Here is a 20,175-nt window from a genome sequence, read left to right on the forward strand (position 1 = left end):
TTCTACCCAGGGTTATGGAGCTCAGCGCAGGGTAAGATTTCAGCTTTTCACCCCTAGCTGGATGTGTTGAAGCAAAACACTTCTCATTCCCAATAAAGTCTATTTCACCCCTCCACAGTATCAGGAAAGGCCTGCAAAGCATTGTGCCTTCTTCCAGCCTCCAGGCACCAATGTTACTGATACCTGTGACATTTGGTGGTGGTAAGCTTCAAGGGGAAGAAGTCACACCTTCTACCCAGGGTTATGGAGCTCAGCGCAGGGTAAGATTTCAGCTTTTCACCCCTAGCTGGATGTGTTGAAACAAAACACTTCTCATTCCCAATAAAGTCTATTTCACCCCTCCACAGTATCAGGAAAGGCCTGCAAGGCATTGTGCCTTCTTCCAGCCTCCAGGCACCAATGTTACTGATACCTGTGACATTTGGAGGTGCTAAGCGTCAAGGGGATGAAGTCACACCTTCTACCCAGGGTTATGGAGCTCAGCGCAGGGTAAGATTTCAGGTTGTCCCCCTTGCTGGGGGTGTTAAAGCAAAACACTTCACATGCCCAATAAAGTCTATTTCACCCCTTTTACAGTATCAGGAAAGGCCTGAAAGGCCTTGGGCCTACTTCCAGCCTGCAGGCACCAATTGTACTGATACCTGTGACATTTGGTGCTGTTAAGCTTCAAGGGGATGTAGTCACACCTTTTACCCAGGGTTATGGAGCTCAGCGTAGGGTAAGATTTCAGGTTATCCCCCTGGCTGGAGGTGTTAAAGCAAAACACTCCACATGCCCAATAAAGTCTATTTCACCCCTTCACAGTATCAGGAAAGGCCTGCAAGGCCTTGGGCCTACTTCCAGCCTCCAGGCACCAATTTTACTGATACCTGTGACATTTGGTGGTGTTAAACTTCAAGTGGATGAAGTCACACCTTCTACCCAGGGTTATGGAGCTCAGCGCAGGGTAAGATTTCAGCTTTTCACCCCTAGCTGGATGTGTTGAAGCAAAACACTTCTCATTCCCAATAAAGTCTATTTCACCCCTCCACAGTATCAGGAAAGGCCTGCAAAGCATTGTGCCTTCTTCCAGCCTCCAGGCACCAATGTTACTGATACCTGTGACATTTGGTGGTGGTAAGCTTCAAGGGGAAGAAGTCACACCTTCTACTCAGGGTTATGGAGCTCACGCAGGGTAAGATTTCAGCTTTTCACCCCTAGCTGGATGTGTTGAAACAAAACACTTCTCATTCCCAATAAAGTCTATTTCACCCCTCCACAGTATCAGGAAAGGCCTGCAAGGCATTGTGCCTACTTCCAGCCTCCAGGCACCAATGTTACTGATACCTGTGACATTTGGTGGTGGTAAGCTTCAAGGGGAAGAAGTCACACCTTCTACCCAGGGTTATGGAGCTCAGCGCAGGGTAAGATTTCAGGTTGTCCCCCTTGCTGGGGGTGTTAAAGCAAAACACTTCACATGCCCAATAAAGTCTATTTCACCCCTTTTACAGTATCAGGAAAGGCCTGAAAGGCCTTGGGCCTACTTCCAGCCTGCAGGCACCAATTGTACTGATACCTGTGACATTTGGTGGTGTTAAGCTTCAAGGGGATGTAGTCACACCTTTTACCCAGGGTTATGGAGCTCAGCGTAGGGTAAGATTTCAGGTTATCCCCCTGGCTGGAGGTGTTAAAGCAAAACACTCCACATGCCCATTAAAGTCTATTTCACCCCTTCACAGTATCAGGAAAGGCATGCAAGGCCTTGGGCCTACTTCCAGCCTCCAGGCACCAATGTTACTGATACCTGTGACATTTGGTGGTGGTAAGCTTCAAGGGGAAGAAGTCACACCTTCTACCCAGGGTTATGGAGCTCAGCGCAGGGTAAGATTTCAGCTTTTCACCCCTAGCTGGATGTGTTGAAACAAAACACTTCTCATTCCCAATAAAGTCTATTTCACCCCTCCACAGTATCAGGAAAGGCCTGCAAGGCATTGTGCCTACTTCCAGCCTCCAGGCACTAATTTTACTGATACCTGTGACATTTGGTGGTGTTAAGCTTCAAGGGGATGAAGTCACACCTTTTACCCAGGGTTATGGAGCTCAGCGCAGGGTAAGATTTCAGCTTTTCACCCCTAGCTGGATGTGTTGAAGCAAAACACTTCACATGCCCAATAAAGTCTATTTCACCCATCCACAGTATCAGGAAAGGCCTGCAAGGCCTTGGGCCTACATCCAGCCTCCAGGCACCAATGTTACTGACACCTGTGACATTTGGTGGTGTTAAGCTTAAAGGGGAAGAAGTCACACCTTCTACCCAGGGTTATGGAGCTCAGCGCAGGGTAAGAATTCAGGTTATCCCCCTGGCTGGAGGTGTTAAAGCAAAACACTTCACATGCCCAATAAAGTCTATGTCACCCCTTCACAGTATCAGGAAAGGCCTGCAAGGCCTTGGGCCTACTTCCAGCCTCCAGGCACCAATGTCACTGATACCTGTGACATTTGGTGGTGTTAAGCTTCAAGGGGATGAAGTCGCACCTTCTACCCAGGGTTATGGAGCTCCACGCAGGGTAAGATTTCATGCTTCTCCCCAGGCTGGAGGCGTGAAAATAGAACAATTACCATACACAACAATGTGTATTTCACCCATTCACAGTATCAGGAAAGGCCTGCAAGGCCTTGGGCCTACTTCCAGCCTCCAGGCACCAATGTTACTGATACCTGTGACATTTGGTGTTGTTAAGCTTCAAGGGGATGAGGTCACACCTTCTACCCAGGGTTATGGAGCTCAGTGCAGGGTAAGATTTCAGTTTATCCCCCTGGCCTGAGGTGTTAAAGCAAAACACTTCACATGCCCAATAAAGTCTATTTCACCCCTTCACAGTATCAGGAAAGGCCTGCAAGGCCTTGGGCCTACTTCCAGCCCCTAGGCACCAATGTTACTGACACCTGTGACATTTGGTGGTGTTAAGCTTCAAGGGGAAGAAGTCACACCTTCTACCCAGGGTTATGGTGCTCAACGCAGGGTAAGCATTCAGGCTATCCCCCTGGCTGGAGGCGTTAAAGCAAAACACTTCACATGCCCAATAAAGTGTATTTCACCCCTTCACAGTATCAGGAAAGGCCTGCAAGGCCTTGGGCCTACTTCCAGCTTCCGGGCACCAATTTTACTGATACCTGTGACATTTGGTGGTGTTAAGCTTCAAGGGGATGAAGTCACACTTTGTACCCAGGGTTATGGAGCTCAGCGCAGGGTAAGATTGTAGGTTATCCCCCTGGCTGGAGGTGTTTAAGCAAAACAACTCACATGCCCAGTACAGTTTATTTCACCCTTTCCCAGTATCAGGAAAGGCCTTCAAGGCCTTGTGCCTACTTCCAGCCTCCAGGCACCAATGTTACTGATACCTGTGAGATTTGGAGGTGTTAAGCTTCAAGGGGAAGAAGTCACACCTTCTACCCAGGGTTATGGAGCTCGGTGCAGGGTAAGAATTCAGGTTATACCACTGGCTGGAGGTGTTAAAGCAAAACACTCCACATGCCCAATAAAGTCTATTTCACCCCTTCACAGTATCCGGAAAGGCCTGCAAGGCCTTGGGCCTACTTCCAGCATCCAGGCACCAATTTTACTGATACCTGTGACATTTGGTGGTGTTAAACTTCAAGGGGATGAAGTCACACTTTCTACCCAGGGTTATGGAGCTCAACGCAGGGTAAGATTTTAGGTTATCCTCCCTGGCTGGAGGTGTTAAAGCAAAACACTTCACATGCCCAATAAATTGTATTTCACCCCTTCGCAGTATCAGGAAAGGCCTGCAAGGCCTTGTGCCTACTTCCAGCCTCCAGGCACCAATGTTACTGATACCTGTGACATGTGGTGGTGTTAAGCTTCAAGGGGATGAAGTCACACCTTCAACCCAGGGTTATGGAGCTCAGCGCAGGGTAAGGATTCAGGTCATCCCCCTGGATGGAGGTGTTAAAGCAAAACACCTCACATGCCCAATAACATTTATTTCACCCCTTCACAGTATCAGGAAAGACCTGCAAGGCCTTGGGTGTGTTTCCAGCCCCCAGGCACCAGTTTTAGTGATACCAGTGACAAGCTAGGGATGGGCCAGAGTACCTGAAGGCTAAGATCTGAAACTGTGAATGGTGTTCATATACGTTTTGGACTATGTGAAGTGTTTTATTTTTGGTTCCCTCTGCCTACATCCAAAGCGAAAGCCTGTAATTAGCAGTAGATCTCAATCAGGCTGCCAGGCGCAGAATCTGATTCGTGGGCACTGTTCGCTCTCTTGACAGACCATTTGATTCAGGAGTGGTCCCCACGCCAGCAATCGGGCTCACTACAACAGTGATAGTCACGTGTTTTGACCGCGTTGTTAAGGTCGGTTCCCTTCTACGTACGTCACCTGAGTGGTAAAAAACCTAACTCCAGCTGTAAAAAAGCAGCTCAGCAGAGTGCCTCCATGCAGGTACTGGGGGGGGTCACCATTTCAGGTGCATTCACACCCTCTGCTCTCCCTCGGGGTGCCGTTAATCATGCAGGCCTAACTCGGCCGCCTGCCTTCACCGTGCCACTGTGTGCTTATGATGTTGAGTCTGCGCCCGTCTCCTCCAGCTCGGCCCTTGGCAGTGAATGCCCTCTGCCTCCATGTGCAGCTATCAGCGCGCAGCACCCCTGGTGATGCCTGAGCCCGGACCGTGCCCCGCTGCTTGTGAAAGTCCCCCGGCTGCCCCCGACTCGTGGGTGCCACAGCCGAGGGTGCGGGCGCGCGGCGAGGGCCCCCCTGGACCCCGGGCATTGTCTCCACTCCCCGCGCTCGGCCGGCGGAGCCCTGTGTTACTTCGGCCAGTTCCAGAACCCGTTCCCCGCGGCCCCCGGAGCCCCACTGCGCCGCCACAGGGCCCGCTCCCTGCAGGAGGCCCCTCCCGCCCGCGGGCCGCCGCTCCCGGCCTCGGAGCGCGAGGGTGGACCGGGGAAAAGGGGCCCGAGGCCCGGGATTCCAGGCTCTTGGGCGTCAGCCATCGGGGGAGGGCAGAGATTCACGGCGCATTACGAGCCTCTGAGGACGGGGGCAGCTGAAACGGGGGCGGGCGCGGGAAGGGGCTGAAGCTGGGCTTCTTTTCATGTGTGCCTGCGAGCGTGTGTTTCAGTGATTGTGTTTTAAAACTTAGTTATTCCGATGGTAGGAAACACAAAAGTCAGCTGGGAGCAGGGAGCCGAGTGCGCCTCGCACAGCCCTCTCTCCCCGGGACCAATCAGGGGCTGGCTCCTCCCTATATATGCACGGGGCTCGGCTCTGGCGGTACATTTCTGCTCTCTGACAGTGCCTGCGCCCAGACTTGCGTTACAATGGCAGAAACCGCTCCCGCCGTCGCGGCTCCTCCCGCTGAGGTCGCCCCCAAGAAGAAGCAGCAGAAGAAAGCAGCGGGGGCCTCCAAGGCCAAGAAGCCTTCCGGTCCCAGCGTGTCCGACATGATTATGAAGGTGGTGACTGCCTCGGCCGAGAGGAAGGGAGTCTCCCTGTCGGCCCTGAAGAAGGGGCTGCTCGCCGCCGGCTACGATGCGGACAAGAACAAGGGCCGAGTAAAGGTCTCCCTGAAGAGCCTGGTCAGCAAAGGCGCCCTAGCCCAGCTGAAGGGCACCGGGGCCTCCGGCTCCTTCAAGGTGAACAAGAAGCAGCTGGTGGGCAAGAAGGCGGCAAAGAAGACAGCCACCAAGAAGCCAGCGGCCAAGAAAGCTGCCCCTGCCGCCAAGAAGCCCAAAAAGGCTCCCGCGGGGGTCAAGAAGAGCCCGAAGAAGGTCAAGAAGCCGGCGGCAGCCAAGAGCCCCAAGAAGCCCAAGGCTGCCCCCGCCAAGAAGGCTGCCAAGAGCCCAGCGAAAGCCAAGGCGGCGAAGCCCAAAGTAGCCAAGAAAAGCCCTGCCAAGGTAGTCAAACCCAAGGCAGCCAAGCCCAAAGCAGCCAAGCCCAAAAAGGCAGCACCCAAGAAGAAGTAAGGGCTTGCACCGAGACACTGCAAACACAAAGGCTCTTTTAAGGGCCACCACCCTGTCTAGAAGAGAGCGTGTTCATCCCCACCTTTGCACCCACCCAATGCCCCACTTTTCCAAAAATAAACCGCACAAAACATCCCAGCGCACCGTTTCACAGGCGAGTGCTGCGTGTGATCTTGGCCATATAAAACGGCTCTTTCGGTGCTGAGTGGATTGAAATCGTTATCACATAGAAAACAAGGGGGTCCGGGAGTTATAAGACCTCCGTTCATAGTACATGTGCAATACTTACGTGTTTGTGTCTCGGTGCTTTCACTGTACCCGGGCAGACTCGACATAGTGTATGCATAAAGCAGACGATTGTGAACTTTAAATGGAGCGCAGGGCACTGCGTGCTCCAGGGTGACATGGGGCGGGTAAAAGGGGGTCTGGGAGTTATGAGACCTCAGTTTATTATAAACGTGTGCTAACGTGTGTGTGTGTGTGTGTGTTGGTGCTTTCACTGTACCCGGGCAAACTCGACATAGTGTCTGCATAAAGCAGACGATTGTGAACTTTCCATCGAGCGCAGGTAACGGGGAGTGTTCCAGGGCGGCGTGCTCATGACATCTCGGGCTCCTCTCCCGGCTGACCGGGGTCGGGTGGACCACCAGTGGACGGACGGACACGGAGACAAAGGCTGGCCGGGGCGCGGGCTCCGGCTACATCATCCAACCGGAGGGTTCTCTTTTATCCACAGCTCATTGGACAGCTAGGCTGCAGCCTCCAGTCCAGTAACCAATCATTGCACACCGCGGGCTATTTTCGAACGTGGGGCGGTCTCCACAGCCAACCAGAGCAGCCATCCGTCTGTGAGCGCATAAATAGGGCTCTTTCCCCGGTCGACGCCATTCTTCCTTGCCTTAGCCGAGAGAGACCGCTCCCGCCATGGCCCGCACCAAGCAGACAGCCCGCAAGTCCACCGGCGGCAAAGCGCCCCGCAAGCAGCTGGCCACCAAGGCTGCCCGCAAGAGCGCGCCTGCCACCGGCGGCGTGTAGAGTGCTGCTCAGCCTGTGCGCGTGTGTATGAATGTTGATTGCATGAATGTTCGAATGGTGTGTTGAATGTCAGTTGAAGTTCGGGCTGAGCAGATGTCATACCGCTCCTGGTGGGGTTCTCCAATTTATATCCTAAACTAAAATAAAGATCAACTTACAACAAATGACCTCGGCTTCCTTGGATTATCTCTTCTTTACATTTGGCGACGCTTCAAAAACGGACCTCCGTGCAAATTTAAAAGACATTTAAAAAAAAAAAAAAGGAAACGGAACGAAAAGTGAAACCTTAAGAAAATGATCCAAACTGAAAAGGAAACCTCCAACAAAGTACTGGCACCCAGAACCCCACCAGTGACCTCTCACCGGTCGCCCTAGAAGTAAGTGCCAGTTATTTTCATAAGAACGTTTATCTGAACTTTAATGCTGTAAAAGTTTGAAACAAAACTCTTATTGCCGATAAAGAGTTTCTCGAGGGCAGTGAAGTGTATTTTTGAAAGCAGCTAAAATTAAACTTTAAGGGGCGCACTACTGGTTTCTCGGCATACCAATTCCTTCGAGACCGATCACCTGCAACTATAAAACGCCAGCTGCTTGTCAACACCGTCCTGCCACCTTGTGAGTGCTCTGGTGCAACAACCCTTTCACTGACCGGCATGATGACAAGAAAACTGAACGAGTGACTCTCAACCGGAGTACAACTGTTTGTTTTCTGCTTTCTCCTGACCTGCTCTTTTTAGTGAAGAAAAGAGTGTTCCTTTTACTTCAGCAGCAGGCGGAAGGGAGTTTTACATTTTCTTCAGCAGCAGTGTGTCAAGTGTTTAACGTGAGCATTTTCTTAATTATACTTTACTAATATGTTAAAAGTTAAGAGCACATAGATATTGCTCGCGCTCTTACCGTTGATGTTTGCCTCTTTCGAAGTCAGCGCGAGGCATCTCCACGCATCAAACCTTACTTACACTGTGACGACTTCTCTTGCACGCCATCACGTAATCCTCTGCGTGCCTCCATCTTTCAGGAAGTGTTCAGGCATTGTTAAACTGTTGCCCAGCAACGCGCAATTTATGAACATGAAATACGATTAACTTTATCGCATACAGTTTGAAGTTCACGAGCTCAAGAAAATACTTGCTCTGCAATTGTTTTTCAGTTTTCAAAGCCTCCGAGAGCAATTAAGCTCAGCAATCCTGAACATAGATAATACCAGTGACACTTCATCAATCATTGGATTCTCTTCACGCTTGAGAGCACTCCTTCAAGGAAATACACGAGCTGCAGTTCTTTCATTTTTATTGAACAGAACTTTAAGCCTCATACAATAAACAAAATGCAGAATATATTCGAGACCATCAAACCTTATTTTCACTTGGTTTCCGTCATTACTCTGACACCCTTTCTCCAGTCTTGCATTCCACGGATTCCCGGCATACTTTCTATCCATTATTTTTCCACAAGTACTGGAGTCGTTTTCTCTGGAAACTCATCACCTCGATCTGCTGTTTATCAAAGTACAATACTTTTATTTGTCACAACACTGCCACCTAATGGTTATTTTCCATCGTTGCACTTTGATGATGATATGAATTAGAGATTGATAATGCAGACGTCGAAAGTTCTGTTATCACCTTTCTCTGCTATAAATTTTACAGTTGCTTTATCCTTATAGTTACATTTATTATAAGTATTTAATTATTCGAATTTTGTAGTGATTTCAGAATGAGTAATTTTAGTATAATCTTTACATGATTTGTATACGGGCATGTTTAAAAATGAAATGATTTTACAGTCATACTTAGTTTCATGCTTCATCAAATATTTTTGATGTTTTAAAGTAGGCTAAAACACTACTGTTAAAAAAAAAAAAAAGAGAGCTATAGTGCAAATGCAGTCTCTTTTGAGGAAGAATATATATTTTAAAAATTTTCTAATGTTTTGAAAGGAAGAATGCAAATGCATTCCACCACACCAACTTTTTAAGTTATTTATATGGGTCTTATTTTAAAGACGTGTGGTTCCTTCTTCTGTACTCTGTAAACCACACTAAGCTTTTAAGCTATATGTATATGGGTCTTACTTTAAGACGTGTGGTCTCTTTAAAAATGCAAATGCATTCTTCAGTACTATTATCCACACTAAGCTTTTAAGCTATATGTATATGGGTCTTACTTTAAGACGTGTGGTCTCTTTAAAAATGCAAATGCATTCTTCAGTACTATTATCCACACTAAGCTTTTTAGCTATATATTTATTTGGGTCTTTTTATAAGACGTGTGGGTCTCTTTTTAAAAAAAAAAAAAAAAAAAGGGTCAAGTTCCTTTTTAAGTGCGTCACTATCCACACTAAGCTTTCTCCAGCTATATATATATATATATGGGTCTTATTTAAAGACGTGTGGAGACTTGATGCCTTTCTCTTCATGTTTTACTTTTACTTGTGTTTCTTCCACATTTTTTGTGAATGTTTCACTTTACATTTTAACCACTCTACTAAGTCTCGTTTCCTCTATCCTGCACTTGTTTTTCTTTTTCAACATTCAAGCTTCCTTCGCTCTGGTCTGGCCAATCAGTGTGTCTTGGTGGTTCTTGCTGTGTTAACTTTTTCTCTGCTGTGTCTTTGTGCCTTCTTTGCTGCACAAATTTTTCACTCTTCTTCTCATCTTTTTCTCTTCTAGTGATCTTTGCACCGTTTGCTTTCATTTTTCTTCTCATTTCTTTGTATCTCTACCTTCTGCGTACTCCCCTTTTAGCTCACTTATTGTCTCATTAAAAGGGGGAAGAGGGGTGTTAAGAGTATAAAGATAATGCATTTGCATTTCTAAATGACTACACCTAAAAGATCAACTTACAACAAATGACCTCGGCTTCCTTGGATTATCTCTTCTTTACACGGCGTCAAGAAGCCTCACCGCTACCGGCCCGGCACCGTGGCCCTCCGCGAGATCCGCCGCTACCAGAAGTCCACCGAGCTCCTCATCCGCAAGCTGCCCTTCCAGCGCCTGGTGAGGGAGATCGCCCAGGACTTCAAGACCGACCTGCGCTTCCAGAGCTCCGCCGTCATGGCCCTGCAGGAGGCCAGCGAGGCCTACCTGGTCGGGCTCTTCGAGGACACCAACCTGTGCGCCATCCACGCCAAGAGGGTGACCATCATGCCCAAGGACATCCAGCTGGCACGTCGCATCCGAGGCGAGAGGGCCTAAGGCGACAGACCGACCCGGACAACCACCACAACGGCTCTTTTAAGGGCCACCACCCTGTCACCTACGAGCTTATCTTATCTGTCATGGCATGTGTTTTAACACGTCAGGGAGGGTGGGCTGTGAGTACCTCGAGCACTGGGCAACTTATACCGCCGGCTCTGGAGAAACCAGAGCACTCTGTGTTCACAGTGCACAAACACCTCTCCAATGTGTCCTTCATTTTAAAGCGTTGTTTGGGTAGAGGGTTGTGGTCGGGATCCGCGGGTCACAAGCCAGCACTATGGGGCATCTGTGCTCCCGGTACGTCGGGTTCTGAGAGTACCTCGAGTACTGGGCAACTTATACCGGCTCTGGGGGGGAACCAGAGCACTCCGTGTTCACAGTGCACAAACACCTCTTAAATGTGTCCTTCATTTAATAGAGAGCTTCTTTGGGGGTAGAGGATTGTGTAGGGATCCGCTGGTCACAAGCCAGCGCTATGGCGCATCTGTGCTCCCGGTACATCGGGTTCATGTGTTCGATTTCAGGAACGTTTGCCCCGGGGCGGATTATAGCCGTTCCCCAGGGTCTTAGAGTACTAACACAACGTTAAACCCGCTCACACAAACACTGTTCGCCCCATACATGGAAAAGAATAAGCCCAAGGGCAGATGCGCGAATTCCCAGTGGGTTTATTTAACCTCATCGTTACAGTGCTTATGTGACACTTGGTCCCAACGAGGGCTCATTCATAGGGATATGTTAATTTAAAGAGGCAAAACGGGTTGACTGCTCTGTCGGGCCTCAGTTTGCAGCAAGCCCCGTGAGAGCGGGCCTTTCTGCACTCAACATTACCCTTCTAAAACACATATTTCTCCGGTCATAACGGAAGCACATTAGCTCTTAGAGGAGGAAGTGGTTGGCCCTTAAAAGAGCCGTTGTGTTTGTTGGGGATGCGCCTGGAAGCCTTACTTGGCGCTGGTGTACTTGGTGACGGCCTTGGTGCCCTCCGACACGGCGTGCTTGGCCAGCTCTCCGGGCAGCAGAAGGCGGACTGCGGTCTGGATCTCCCGGGAGGTGATAGTGCGCCGCGAGTTGTAGAGAGCCAGTTTGGAAGACTCATTAGCGATGCGCTCGAAGATGTCGTTCACAAAGGAGTTCATGATGCCCATGGCCTTGGAGGAGATGCCGGTGTCCGGGTGCACCTGCTTCATCACTTTGTAAATGTAGATGGCGTAGCTTTCCTTCCTGCTCCTCTTGCGCTTCTTCCCGTCCTTCTTGGGCGGCTTGGAGAGCGCTTTCTTGGAGCCCTTCTTGGGAGCCGGCGCGGACTTGGCTGGTTCAGGCATGGTGGACGCTCTTTCACTGCTTGCTGTGAAGCCGAGAGAAGTACGGAAGGAGGGCCCGGCACTTGTATTTATGGGCTTGCCGTGCAAAGCAGTCTCCTTCCCGGATCTCCCTTCTCATTGGCAGGCTCCCCACTTCCTATGTTAAGCCCTCCTCCAATGAGAAGTACTATCAGCGCCTAGCTGTCAACCAATCAGACGCTCCCGAAGTCTTTATATTACCGAGTCCAGCAGAAAGAGAAGTATTATTCTCTCTGTTGTGTGACTGAGACCCCGAGACCGATCGCCATGTCTGGAAGAGGAAAGCAGGGAGGAAAGGCCCGCGCCAAGGCCAAGACACGCTCTTCCAGAGCCGGGCTCCAGTTCCCCGTGGGCCGTGTGCACAGACTGCTCCGGAAGGGAAGCTACGCCGAGAGGGTGGGCGCCGGTGCCCCCGTCTACCTGGCTGCAGTACTGGAGTACCTGACCGCTGAGATCCTGGAGCTGGCCGGCAACGCCGCCCGGGACAACAAGAAGACCCGCATCATCCCCAGACACCTCCAGCTGGCCATCCGCAACGACGAGGAGCTGAACAAGCTGCTGGGCCGAGTCACCATCGCCCAGGGAGGAGTCCTGCCCAACATCCAGGCCGTGCTGCTGCCCAAGAAAACCGAGAGCCACAAGGCACAGGGCAAAGCAAGCAAGTAAAGGCCCGCAGACCCCCGTGGAAACACACCCTAAACACAAAGGCTCTTTTCAGGGCCATCCACAGACTCCATCAAAGAGCTTATCCGTGCCATGGTGTTACTCTCTGGCGGCTTCACAGATGCGGCAGCGCCCGCACCGCACCGTAGCTTCATAGAGGGGGGGGGGGGGGAGGGAATATGCCCAAGCTCTGGCCGTACACGTTAATGTTGTCCCGTCCCAAAGCCTAGCAACACGTTAATGTTGTCCCGTCCCAAAGCCTAGCATGAGGCCGACCATATTAATGTTTTTTTTGTATATACATGTATAATTTGAATGTTCAGGGACACATTTTGCAGACTTGCCCCAGCCGAGCGGGCACCGAAGGCGAGGGTTAGGCGGGCCGCGGTGACAAGTGGGGGCCTGGAAGGGAGGAGTGTGTGTGTTTGACTGATCAGTGCACCGGCGGCAGCTGCTGAGCCCGATCGGGAGCCCCTGACAAAGAGGCGGGCTGGGAGCGCGCTCTTTTTTAATCAATATACACATGTATATTTTTTCATTTTTGGGGGACACATTGTGCAGGCTTGCCCCAGCCGGGAGCGAGATGTGGGCAGTGTTACTAGGTTGCAGGCGGCCAAACACAGCGGGGTGGTGCCGGTGAGTACTTTAACGTGTGTTGGGCTCCATTAAAACATGTCCAAGGTGTTTTTTTCTTTTTCCATATTGGGAGGGGGCACCGAACGGGAGGTTTAGGCGGGCCGCGGTCACAAGTATGGGGCCGGGAAGGGAGGTGCTTGCGTGTGTTTGACTGTGATCTGTGCACTGCTGAGCCAACCCATAACAAAGGCGGGCTGGGAGCCCGCTCTTTTTCAAACGGCAACGGCCGCTCCAGTCCCCGCTCCCTGCAGAGGGGCGGGCCGGGCCGGGCCCCGGGCTCGCCCGCCTCACTGGGCGTCACTTGGTGCTCCCGCGCAGGTCCGCTCCGCCTCCATATAAGCAGCCGTGCGGGCGTAAGCCGTCATTTCTGCTCACAGCATCAAGAGTAGAATATGTCTGGACGCGGCAAAGGAGGGAAGGGGCTCGGCAAAGGCGGCGCCAAGAGGCACCGCAAGGTGCTCCGGGACAACATCCAGGGCATCACCAAGCCGGCCATTCGCCGCCTGGCGCGCCGTGGCGGAGTCAAGCGCATCTCCGGCCTCATCTACGAGGAGACCCGCGGGGTGCTCAAGGTTTTCCTGGAGAACGTGATCCGGGACGCCGTCACCTACACCGAGCACGCCAAGAGGAAGACCGTCACCGCCATGGATGTGGTCTATGCCCTGAAGCGCCAGGGCCGCACCCTCTACGGATTCGGCGGTTAAACGCTCGACTTGCCCACGGAAAAAAAAAACGCAAAACACCAACCCAAATGCTCTTTTAAGAGCCGACCACGATGTCATGGGAGAGCTGTGTCTATGCACTATTGTTCCGGCAGAGCTGGGTTCGGCTACTCGCTAGCCCAATACCAGGGGATTTGCTCCGGTGCCACCCTTCCATGTCGGGCGCTGTCCCCTGGCCCAGAAGGCCGCCATCCTGGAGCCCTGGACTGGGGACCTAGGTGGGCTTTTGCCCGGCCCACCAGCCCGCCATGCTGGAACCTTTCCCTGCGGGACTAAGGGGGTGTTTAGACCAGCCCAGGTGCCCGCCATTATGGACTCCTTGTCTGGGGACCTACGGTGGGTTCAGCCCGGTCCAGGGGCCTGCCATCATGGAGCCCTGGACTGGGGACCTATGGTGGGCATAGCCCGTCCCATGGTCCCGTTAGCCTGGAGCCCTTCACTGGGCAGATGAGGGAGGTTTAGCCCGGCCCAGGGGCCCGCCATTATGGAGCCCTGGACTGGGGACCTAAGGTGGGTTCAGCCCGGTCCAGGGGCCTGCCATCATGGAGCCCTGGACTGGGGACCTATGGTGGGCTTAGCCCGTCCCAGGGTCCCGTTATCCTGGAGCCCTTCACTGGGGAGATAAGGCAGGTTTAGCCCGGCCCAGGGGCCCGCCATCATGGAGCCCTTGACAGGGGACCTACGGTGGGTTTAGCTCGGACCAGTGGCCCGCCATCATGGAGCCCTTGCCTGGGGACCTACGGTGGGTTTAGCCCGGACCAGGGACCCGCCATCATGGAGCCCTTGCCTGGGGACCTAAGGCGTGTTTAGCCCGTCCCAGGGTCCCGTTAGCCTGGAGCCCTTCACTGGGGAGATAAGGCAGGTTTAGCCCGGCCCAGGGGCCCGCCATAATGGAGCCTGGACTGGGGACATAAGGTGGGTTCAGCCCGGTCCAGGGGCCTGCCATCATGGAGCCCTGGACTGGGGACCTACGGTGGGTTTAGCCCGGCCCAGGGGCCCGCCATCATGGAGCCCTTGTCTGGGGACCGAAGGTGGGTTCAGCCCGGTCCAGGGGCCTGCCATCATGGAGCCCTGGACTGGGGACCTAAGGTAGGTTCAGCCCGGTCCAGGGGCCTGCCATCACGGAGCCCTGGCCTGGGGACCTAATTGGTGTTTAGCCCGTCCCAGGGTCACGTTATCCTGGAGTCCTTCACAGGGGAGATAAGGCAGGTTCAGCCCGGTCCAGGGGCCTGCCATCATGGAGCCCTGGACTGGGGACCTACGGTGGGTTTAGCCCGGCTCAGGGCCCCACGAGTCACGCAGTTCACCGACTATTAAGCCCCCCACGTAGTGGGGGCTTACAGCGCCTGGCTGGGAGACAAAGTTGGAGTTAGCGCGGCCATTTCGCCGCCCGGCCATCTGGTCGCCGCAGATCACTGGGCCATCTGGTCGGCGACCAGATAGCCCAGTCAGCTACGGCGACCAGATGGCTGGGCGGCGGAACGGCCGTGCTATCTCCAACTTTGTCTTCCACCCAGGAGCTGTAAGCCCTGGGGCTTAATAGTCGATAAAGTAGGGTTCCCATGCAGGCCTATAGGAAGAGGGTGTGGGATCCGAAATTGTGTGGTGAACCACCATGTCCGTTTACGGGTCCCTCTGGGCCTTTAAACAGCGGTTTCAGTATTTTTCTTTTTTGTGTGTGGACATTTTGGTTCAAGGGGACGTGGGCACCACTTCTACCCAGGGCTGGTGAGCTCCGATTCGGGTAAAATTTCCGCATTTCCCCCTTAGCTGGAGGTCGGCAAAAAAAAAAAACGATACATACACTTTTTTTCTAACTTTATGTTCAAGCCATGTTTCTAGCCATGGCTGGTGAGCTCTGATTCGGGTACAATTTCCACATTTCCCCCTTAGCTGGAGGTCGTCAAAAAAAAAAAATATATATATATTCTCATTTTTAAATTTTTTTACTAACTCTTTAGGTTCTAGGGGACAAAGTCACTTTTCCTACCCAGAGCTGGTGAGCTCCGATTCGGGTAACATTTCCGGTTTTCCCCCTTAGCTGGAGGTCGGCAAAAAAAACAAAAAAAACTATATATACTTTTTTTTTTTTACTGTCTCCTTAGGTTCAAGGGGACAAAGTCACTTGTTCTACCCAGGGCTGGGGAGCTCCGATCCGGGTACAATTTCGGGTTTTCCCCCTTAGCCGGAGGTCGGCAAAAAAAAAAGAAAACTAAACTTTTTTTTTTTTTTTAACTAACTTGAGGTTCAAGGGGACAACGTCACTGTTTCTACCCGAGGATGTGGAGCTCCGATCCGGGTAAAACTTCAGGTTTTCCCCCTAAGCTGAAGGTGGTCCAAAATAAATAAATAAAAAAAAATATATACACATACAATTTTTTTTTCTTCTTCAAATAACTCTAGGTTCAAGGGGCCAAAGTCACTTTTTCTACCCGGCTTATGGAGCTCCGATCCGGGTACAATTTACCCATTTAAAACTGTTTATACAAAATATATATATATTTTGCTCAATGTTTAGGTTCTAGGGGACTAAGTCACTTTTTCTACATAGGGCTATGGAGCTCAGATTAGGGTAATATTTCAGGATTTCCCCTTAGGCTGGAGGCGGAGAAAAATAAACGTCATTCAAAAGGTATATAAAGCACTTTGCATTATCAGATCCTAGCCTTCAGTGTCCCAAGCCCATTTCTAGCCTGCAGGCACAAAGTGTCTATTTCTGCACAGGGCTATGGAGCTCCGCGCAGGGTGAGATACCCCCCTGTTACAGTATCAGCACAAGGCTGTGGGCCCATTCCTAGCCTCCAAACACCTCTTATAGGGATACTTGTAACATTTGGCGGAGTTAATCTTCAAAGGGGATACAGTTGCTCCTACGAGCCTGGGCTATGGAGCCCCGCGCAGGGTAAGATTTCAGGTTCCATCCCTGGCTGGCGGTGGGAAAACGAAAGAGTTATTTATTCCAACACTGTATCTAACCCCTTTACAGTATCAGACCCAGGCCTGCAAGACCATAGGCACATTTCCGACCTCCAGGCACCTATTTTCGTGATACTTGTGACATTATGAAGCCTGCAGCTTCAAGGGTACAAAGTCACTCCTCCTACCCAGGGCTAAGGAACTCCGCGCAGGGTAATATTTAGGGTTATACTCCTGGCTGGGGGTGTGAAAACAACACACTTCAAAAGTCCAATAAAGTGTATGTCACCCCTTCACAGTGTCAGATGAGGCCGGCAAGGCCATGGGTCTTCTTCCAGCTCCCAGGCACCAATTTTACTGATACCTGTGACATTTGGTGGTGTTAAGCTTCAAGGGCATGAAGTCACACTTTCTACCCAGGGTTATGGAGCTCAGCGCAGGGTAAGAATTTAGGTTATCCCCCTGGCTGGAGGTGTTAAAGCAAAACACTCCACATGCCCATTAAAGTCTATTTCACCCCTTCACAGTATCAGGAAAGGCATGCAAGGCCTTGGGCCTACTTCCAGCCTCCAGGCACCAATGTTACTCATACCTGTGACATTTGGTGGTGTTAAGCTTCAAGGGGATGAAGTCACACCTTCTACCCAGGGTTATGGAGCTCAGCGCAGGGTAAGATTTCAGGTTATCCCCCTGGCTAGAGGTGTTAAAGCAAAACACTCCACATGCCCAAAAAAGTCTATTTCACCCCTTCACAGTATCAGGAAAGGCCTGCAAGGCCTTGGGCCTACTTCCAGCCCCCAGGCACAAATGTTACTGACACCTGTGACATTTGGTGGTGTTAAGCTTCAAGGGGATGAAGTCACACCTTTTACCCAGGGTTATGGAGCTCAGCGCAGGGTAAGATTCCAGGTTATCCCCCCGGCTTGAGGTGTTAAAGCAAAACACACCACATGCCCAATAAAGTCTATTTCACCCCTTCACAGTATCAGGAAAGGCCTGCAAGGCCTTGGGCCTACTTCCAGCCCCCAGGCACCAATGTTACTGACACCTGTGACATTTGGTGGTGTTAAGCTTCAAGGGGATGAAGTCACACCTTTTACCCAGGGTTATGGAGCTCAGCGCAGGGTAAGATTCCAGGTTATCCCCCCGGCTTGAGGTGTTAAAGCAAAACACACCACATGCCCAATAAAGTCTATTTCACCCCTCCACAGTATCTGGAAAGGCATGCAAGGCCTTGGGCCTACTTCCAGCTCCCAGGCACCAATTTTACTGATACCTGTGACATTTGGTGGTGTTAAGCTTCAAGGGGATGAAGTCACACTTTCTACCCAGGGTTATGGAGCTCAGCGCAGGGTAAGATTTTAGGTTATCCCCCTGGCTGGAGGTGTTAAAGCAAAACACTCCACATGCCCAAAAAAGTCAATTTCACCCCTTCACAGTATCAGGAAAGGCATGCAAGGCCTTGGGCCTACTTCCAGCCTCCAGGCACCAATGTTACTCATACCTGTGACATTTGGTGGTGTTAAGCTTCAAGGGGATGAAGTCACACCTTCTACCCAGGGTTATGGAGCTCAGCGCAGGGTAAGATTTCAGGTTATCCCCCTGGCTAGAGGTGTTAAAGCAAAACACTCCACATGCCCAAAAAAGTCTATTTCACCCCTTCACAGTATCAGGAAAGGCCTGCAAGGCCTTGGGCCTACTTCCAGCCCCCAGGCACCAATGTTACTGACACCTGTGACATTTGGTGGTGTTAAGCTTCAAGGGGATGAAGTCACACCTTTTACCCAGGGTTATGGAGCTCAGCGCAGGGTAAGATTCCAGGTTATCCCCCCGGCTTGAGGTGTTAAAGCAAAACACACCACATGCCCAATAAAGTCTATTTCACCCCTCCACAGTATCTGGAAAGGCATGCAAGGCCTTGGGCCTACTTCCAGCTCCCAGGCACCAATTTTACTGATACCTGTGACATTTGGTGGTGTTAAGCTTCAAGGGGATGAAGTCACACTTTCTACCCAGGGTTATGGAGCTCAGCGCAGGGTAAGATTTTAGGTTATCCCCCTGGCTGGAGGTGTTAAAGCAAAACACTCCACATGCCCATTAAAGTCTATTTCACCCCTTCACAGTATCAGGAAAGGCATGCAAGGCCTTGGGCCTACTTCCAGCCTCCAGGCACCAATGTTACTCAGACCTGTGACATTTGGTGGTGTTAAGCTTCAAGGGGATGAAGTCACACCTTCTACCCAGGGTTATGGAGCTCAGCGCAGGGTAAGATTTCAGGTTATCCCCCTGGCTAGAGGTGTTAAAGCAAAACACTCCACATGCCCAAAAAAGTCTATTTCACCCCTTCACAGTATCAGGAAAGGCCTGCAAGGCCTTGGGCCTACTTCCAGCCCCCAGGCACAAATGTTACTGACACCTGTGACATTTGGTGGTGTTAAGCTTCAAGGGGATGAAGTCACACCTTTTACCCAGGGTTATGGAGCTCAGCGCAGGGTAAGATTCCAGGTTATCCCCCCGGCTTGAGGTGTTAAAGCAAAACACACCACATGCCCAATAAAGTCTATTTCACCCCTTCACAGTATCAGGAAAGGCCTGCAAGGCCTTGGGCCTACTTCCAGCCCCCAGGCACCAATGTTACTGACACCTGTGACATTTGGTGGTGTTAAGCTTCAAGGGGATGAAGTCACACCTTCTACCCAGGGTTATGGAGCTCAGTGCAGGGTAAGAATTCGGGTTATCCCCCTGGCTGGAGGTGTTAAAGAAAAACACTTCACATGCAAAATAAAGTCTATTTCACCCCTTCACAGTATCAGGAAAGGCCTGCAAGGCCTTGGGCCTACTTCCAGCCCCCAGGCACCAATGTTACTGACACCTGTGACATTTGGTGGTGTTAAGCTTCAAGGGGATGAAGTCACACCTTTTACCCAGGGTTATGGAGCTCAGCGCAGGGTAAGATTCCAGGTTATCCCCCCGGCCTGAGGTGTTAAAGCAAAACACACCACATGCCCAATAAAGTCTATTTCACCCCTCCACAGTATCTGGAAAGGCATGCAAGGCCTTGGGCCTACTTCCAGCTCCCAGGCACCAATGTTACTGATACCTGTGACATTTGGTGGTGTTAAGCTTCAAGGGGATGAAGTCACACTTTCTACCCAGGGTTATGGAGCTCAGCGCAGGGTAAGATTTTAGGTTATCCCCCTGGCTGGAGGTGTTAAAGCAAAACACTCCACATGCCCATTAAAGTCTATTTCACCCCTTCACAGTATCAGGAAAGGCATGCAAGGCCTTGGGCCTACTTCCAGCCTCCAGGCACCAATGTTACTCATACCTGTGACATTTGGTGGTGTTAAGCTTCAAGGGGATGAAGTCACACCTTCTACCCAGGGTTATGGAGCTCAGCGCAGGGTAAGATTTCAGGTTATCCCCCTGGCTAGAGGTGTTAAAGCAAAACACTCCACATGCCCAAAAAAGTCTATTTCACCCCTTCACAGTATCAGGAAAGGCCTGCAAGGCCTTGGGCCTACTTCCAGCCCCCAGGCACCAATGTTACTGACACCTGTGACATTTGGTGGTGTTAAGCTTAAAGGGGAAGAAGTCACACCTTCTACCCAGGGTTATGGAGCTCAGCGCAGGGTAATATTTCAGGTTATCCCCCTGGCTTGAGGTGTTTAAGCAAAACACCTCACA

General features: G+C 51.3%; 4 protein-coding genes across 4 annotated transcripts; 3 read left to right on the plus strand and 1 right to left on the minus strand.

The window, feature by feature from the left end:
- The first annotated feature begins 5,329 nt into the window (after positions 1–5,329).
- LOC144826972 (histone H1.3-like) lies at positions 5,330–6,024 on the plus strand. Its single transcript, XM_078685435.1, has one exon. The coding sequence runs from the start codon at positions 5,330–5,332 to the stop codon at positions 5,972–5,974; it is 645 nt and encodes a 214-aa protein (XP_078541561.1). The 3' UTR covers positions 5,975–6,024.
- Positions 6,025–6,898: 874 nt separating this feature from the next.
- Positions 6,899–10,205, plus strand: LOC144826974 (histone H3-like). Its single transcript, XM_078685436.1, has 3 exons — positions 6,899–7,005; position 7,472; positions 9,906–10,205. The coding sequence occupies exons 1-3, from the start codon at positions 6,899–6,901 to the stop codon at positions 10,203–10,205; spliced, it is 408 nt and encodes a 135-aa protein (XP_078541562.1).
- A 947-nt stretch (positions 10,206–11,152) lies between these two features.
- On the minus strand, positions 11,153–11,533 carry LOC144826975 (histone H2B 1.2-like). Its single transcript, XM_078685437.1, has one exon. It carries the CDS (start codon positions 11,531–11,533, stop codon positions 11,153–11,155), a length of 381 nt encoding a protein of 126 aa, XP_078541563.1.
- A 285-nt stretch (positions 11,534–11,818) lies between these two features.
- On the plus strand, positions 11,819–12,217 carry LOC144827886 (histone H2A type 2-C-like). The gene has a single exon (XM_078686048.1). The coding sequence runs from the start codon at positions 11,819–11,821 to the stop codon at positions 12,215–12,217; it is 399 nt and encodes a 132-aa protein (XP_078542174.1).
- Positions 12,218–20,175: the final 7,958 nt, after the last annotated feature.

This window comes from Lissotriton helveticus, chromosome 4_1 (genome assembly GCF_964261635.1).
Source record: "Lissotriton helveticus chromosome 4_1, aLisHel1.1, whole genome shotgun sequence".
Lineage (NCBI taxonomy): Eukaryota > Metazoa > Chordata > Amphibia > Caudata > Salamandridae > Lissotriton > Lissotriton helveticus.

Coding starts and splice junctions, on each gene's coding strand:
- LOC144826972 (XM_078685435.1), top strand. CDS start 5,330: ATGGCAGAAACCGCTCCCGCCGTCGCGGCTCCTCCCGCTGAGGTCGCC.
- LOC144826974 (XM_078685436.1), top strand. CDS start 6,899: ATGGCCCGCACCAAGCAGACAGCCCGCAAGTCCACCGGCGGCAAAGCG.
- LOC144826975 (XM_078685437.1), bottom strand. CDS start 11,533: ATGCCTGAACCAGCCAAGTCCGCGCCGGCTCCCAAGAAGGGCTCCAAG.
- LOC144827886 (XM_078686048.1), top strand. CDS start 11,819: ATGTCTGGAAGAGGAAAGCAGGGAGGAAAGGCCCGCGCCAAGGCCAAG.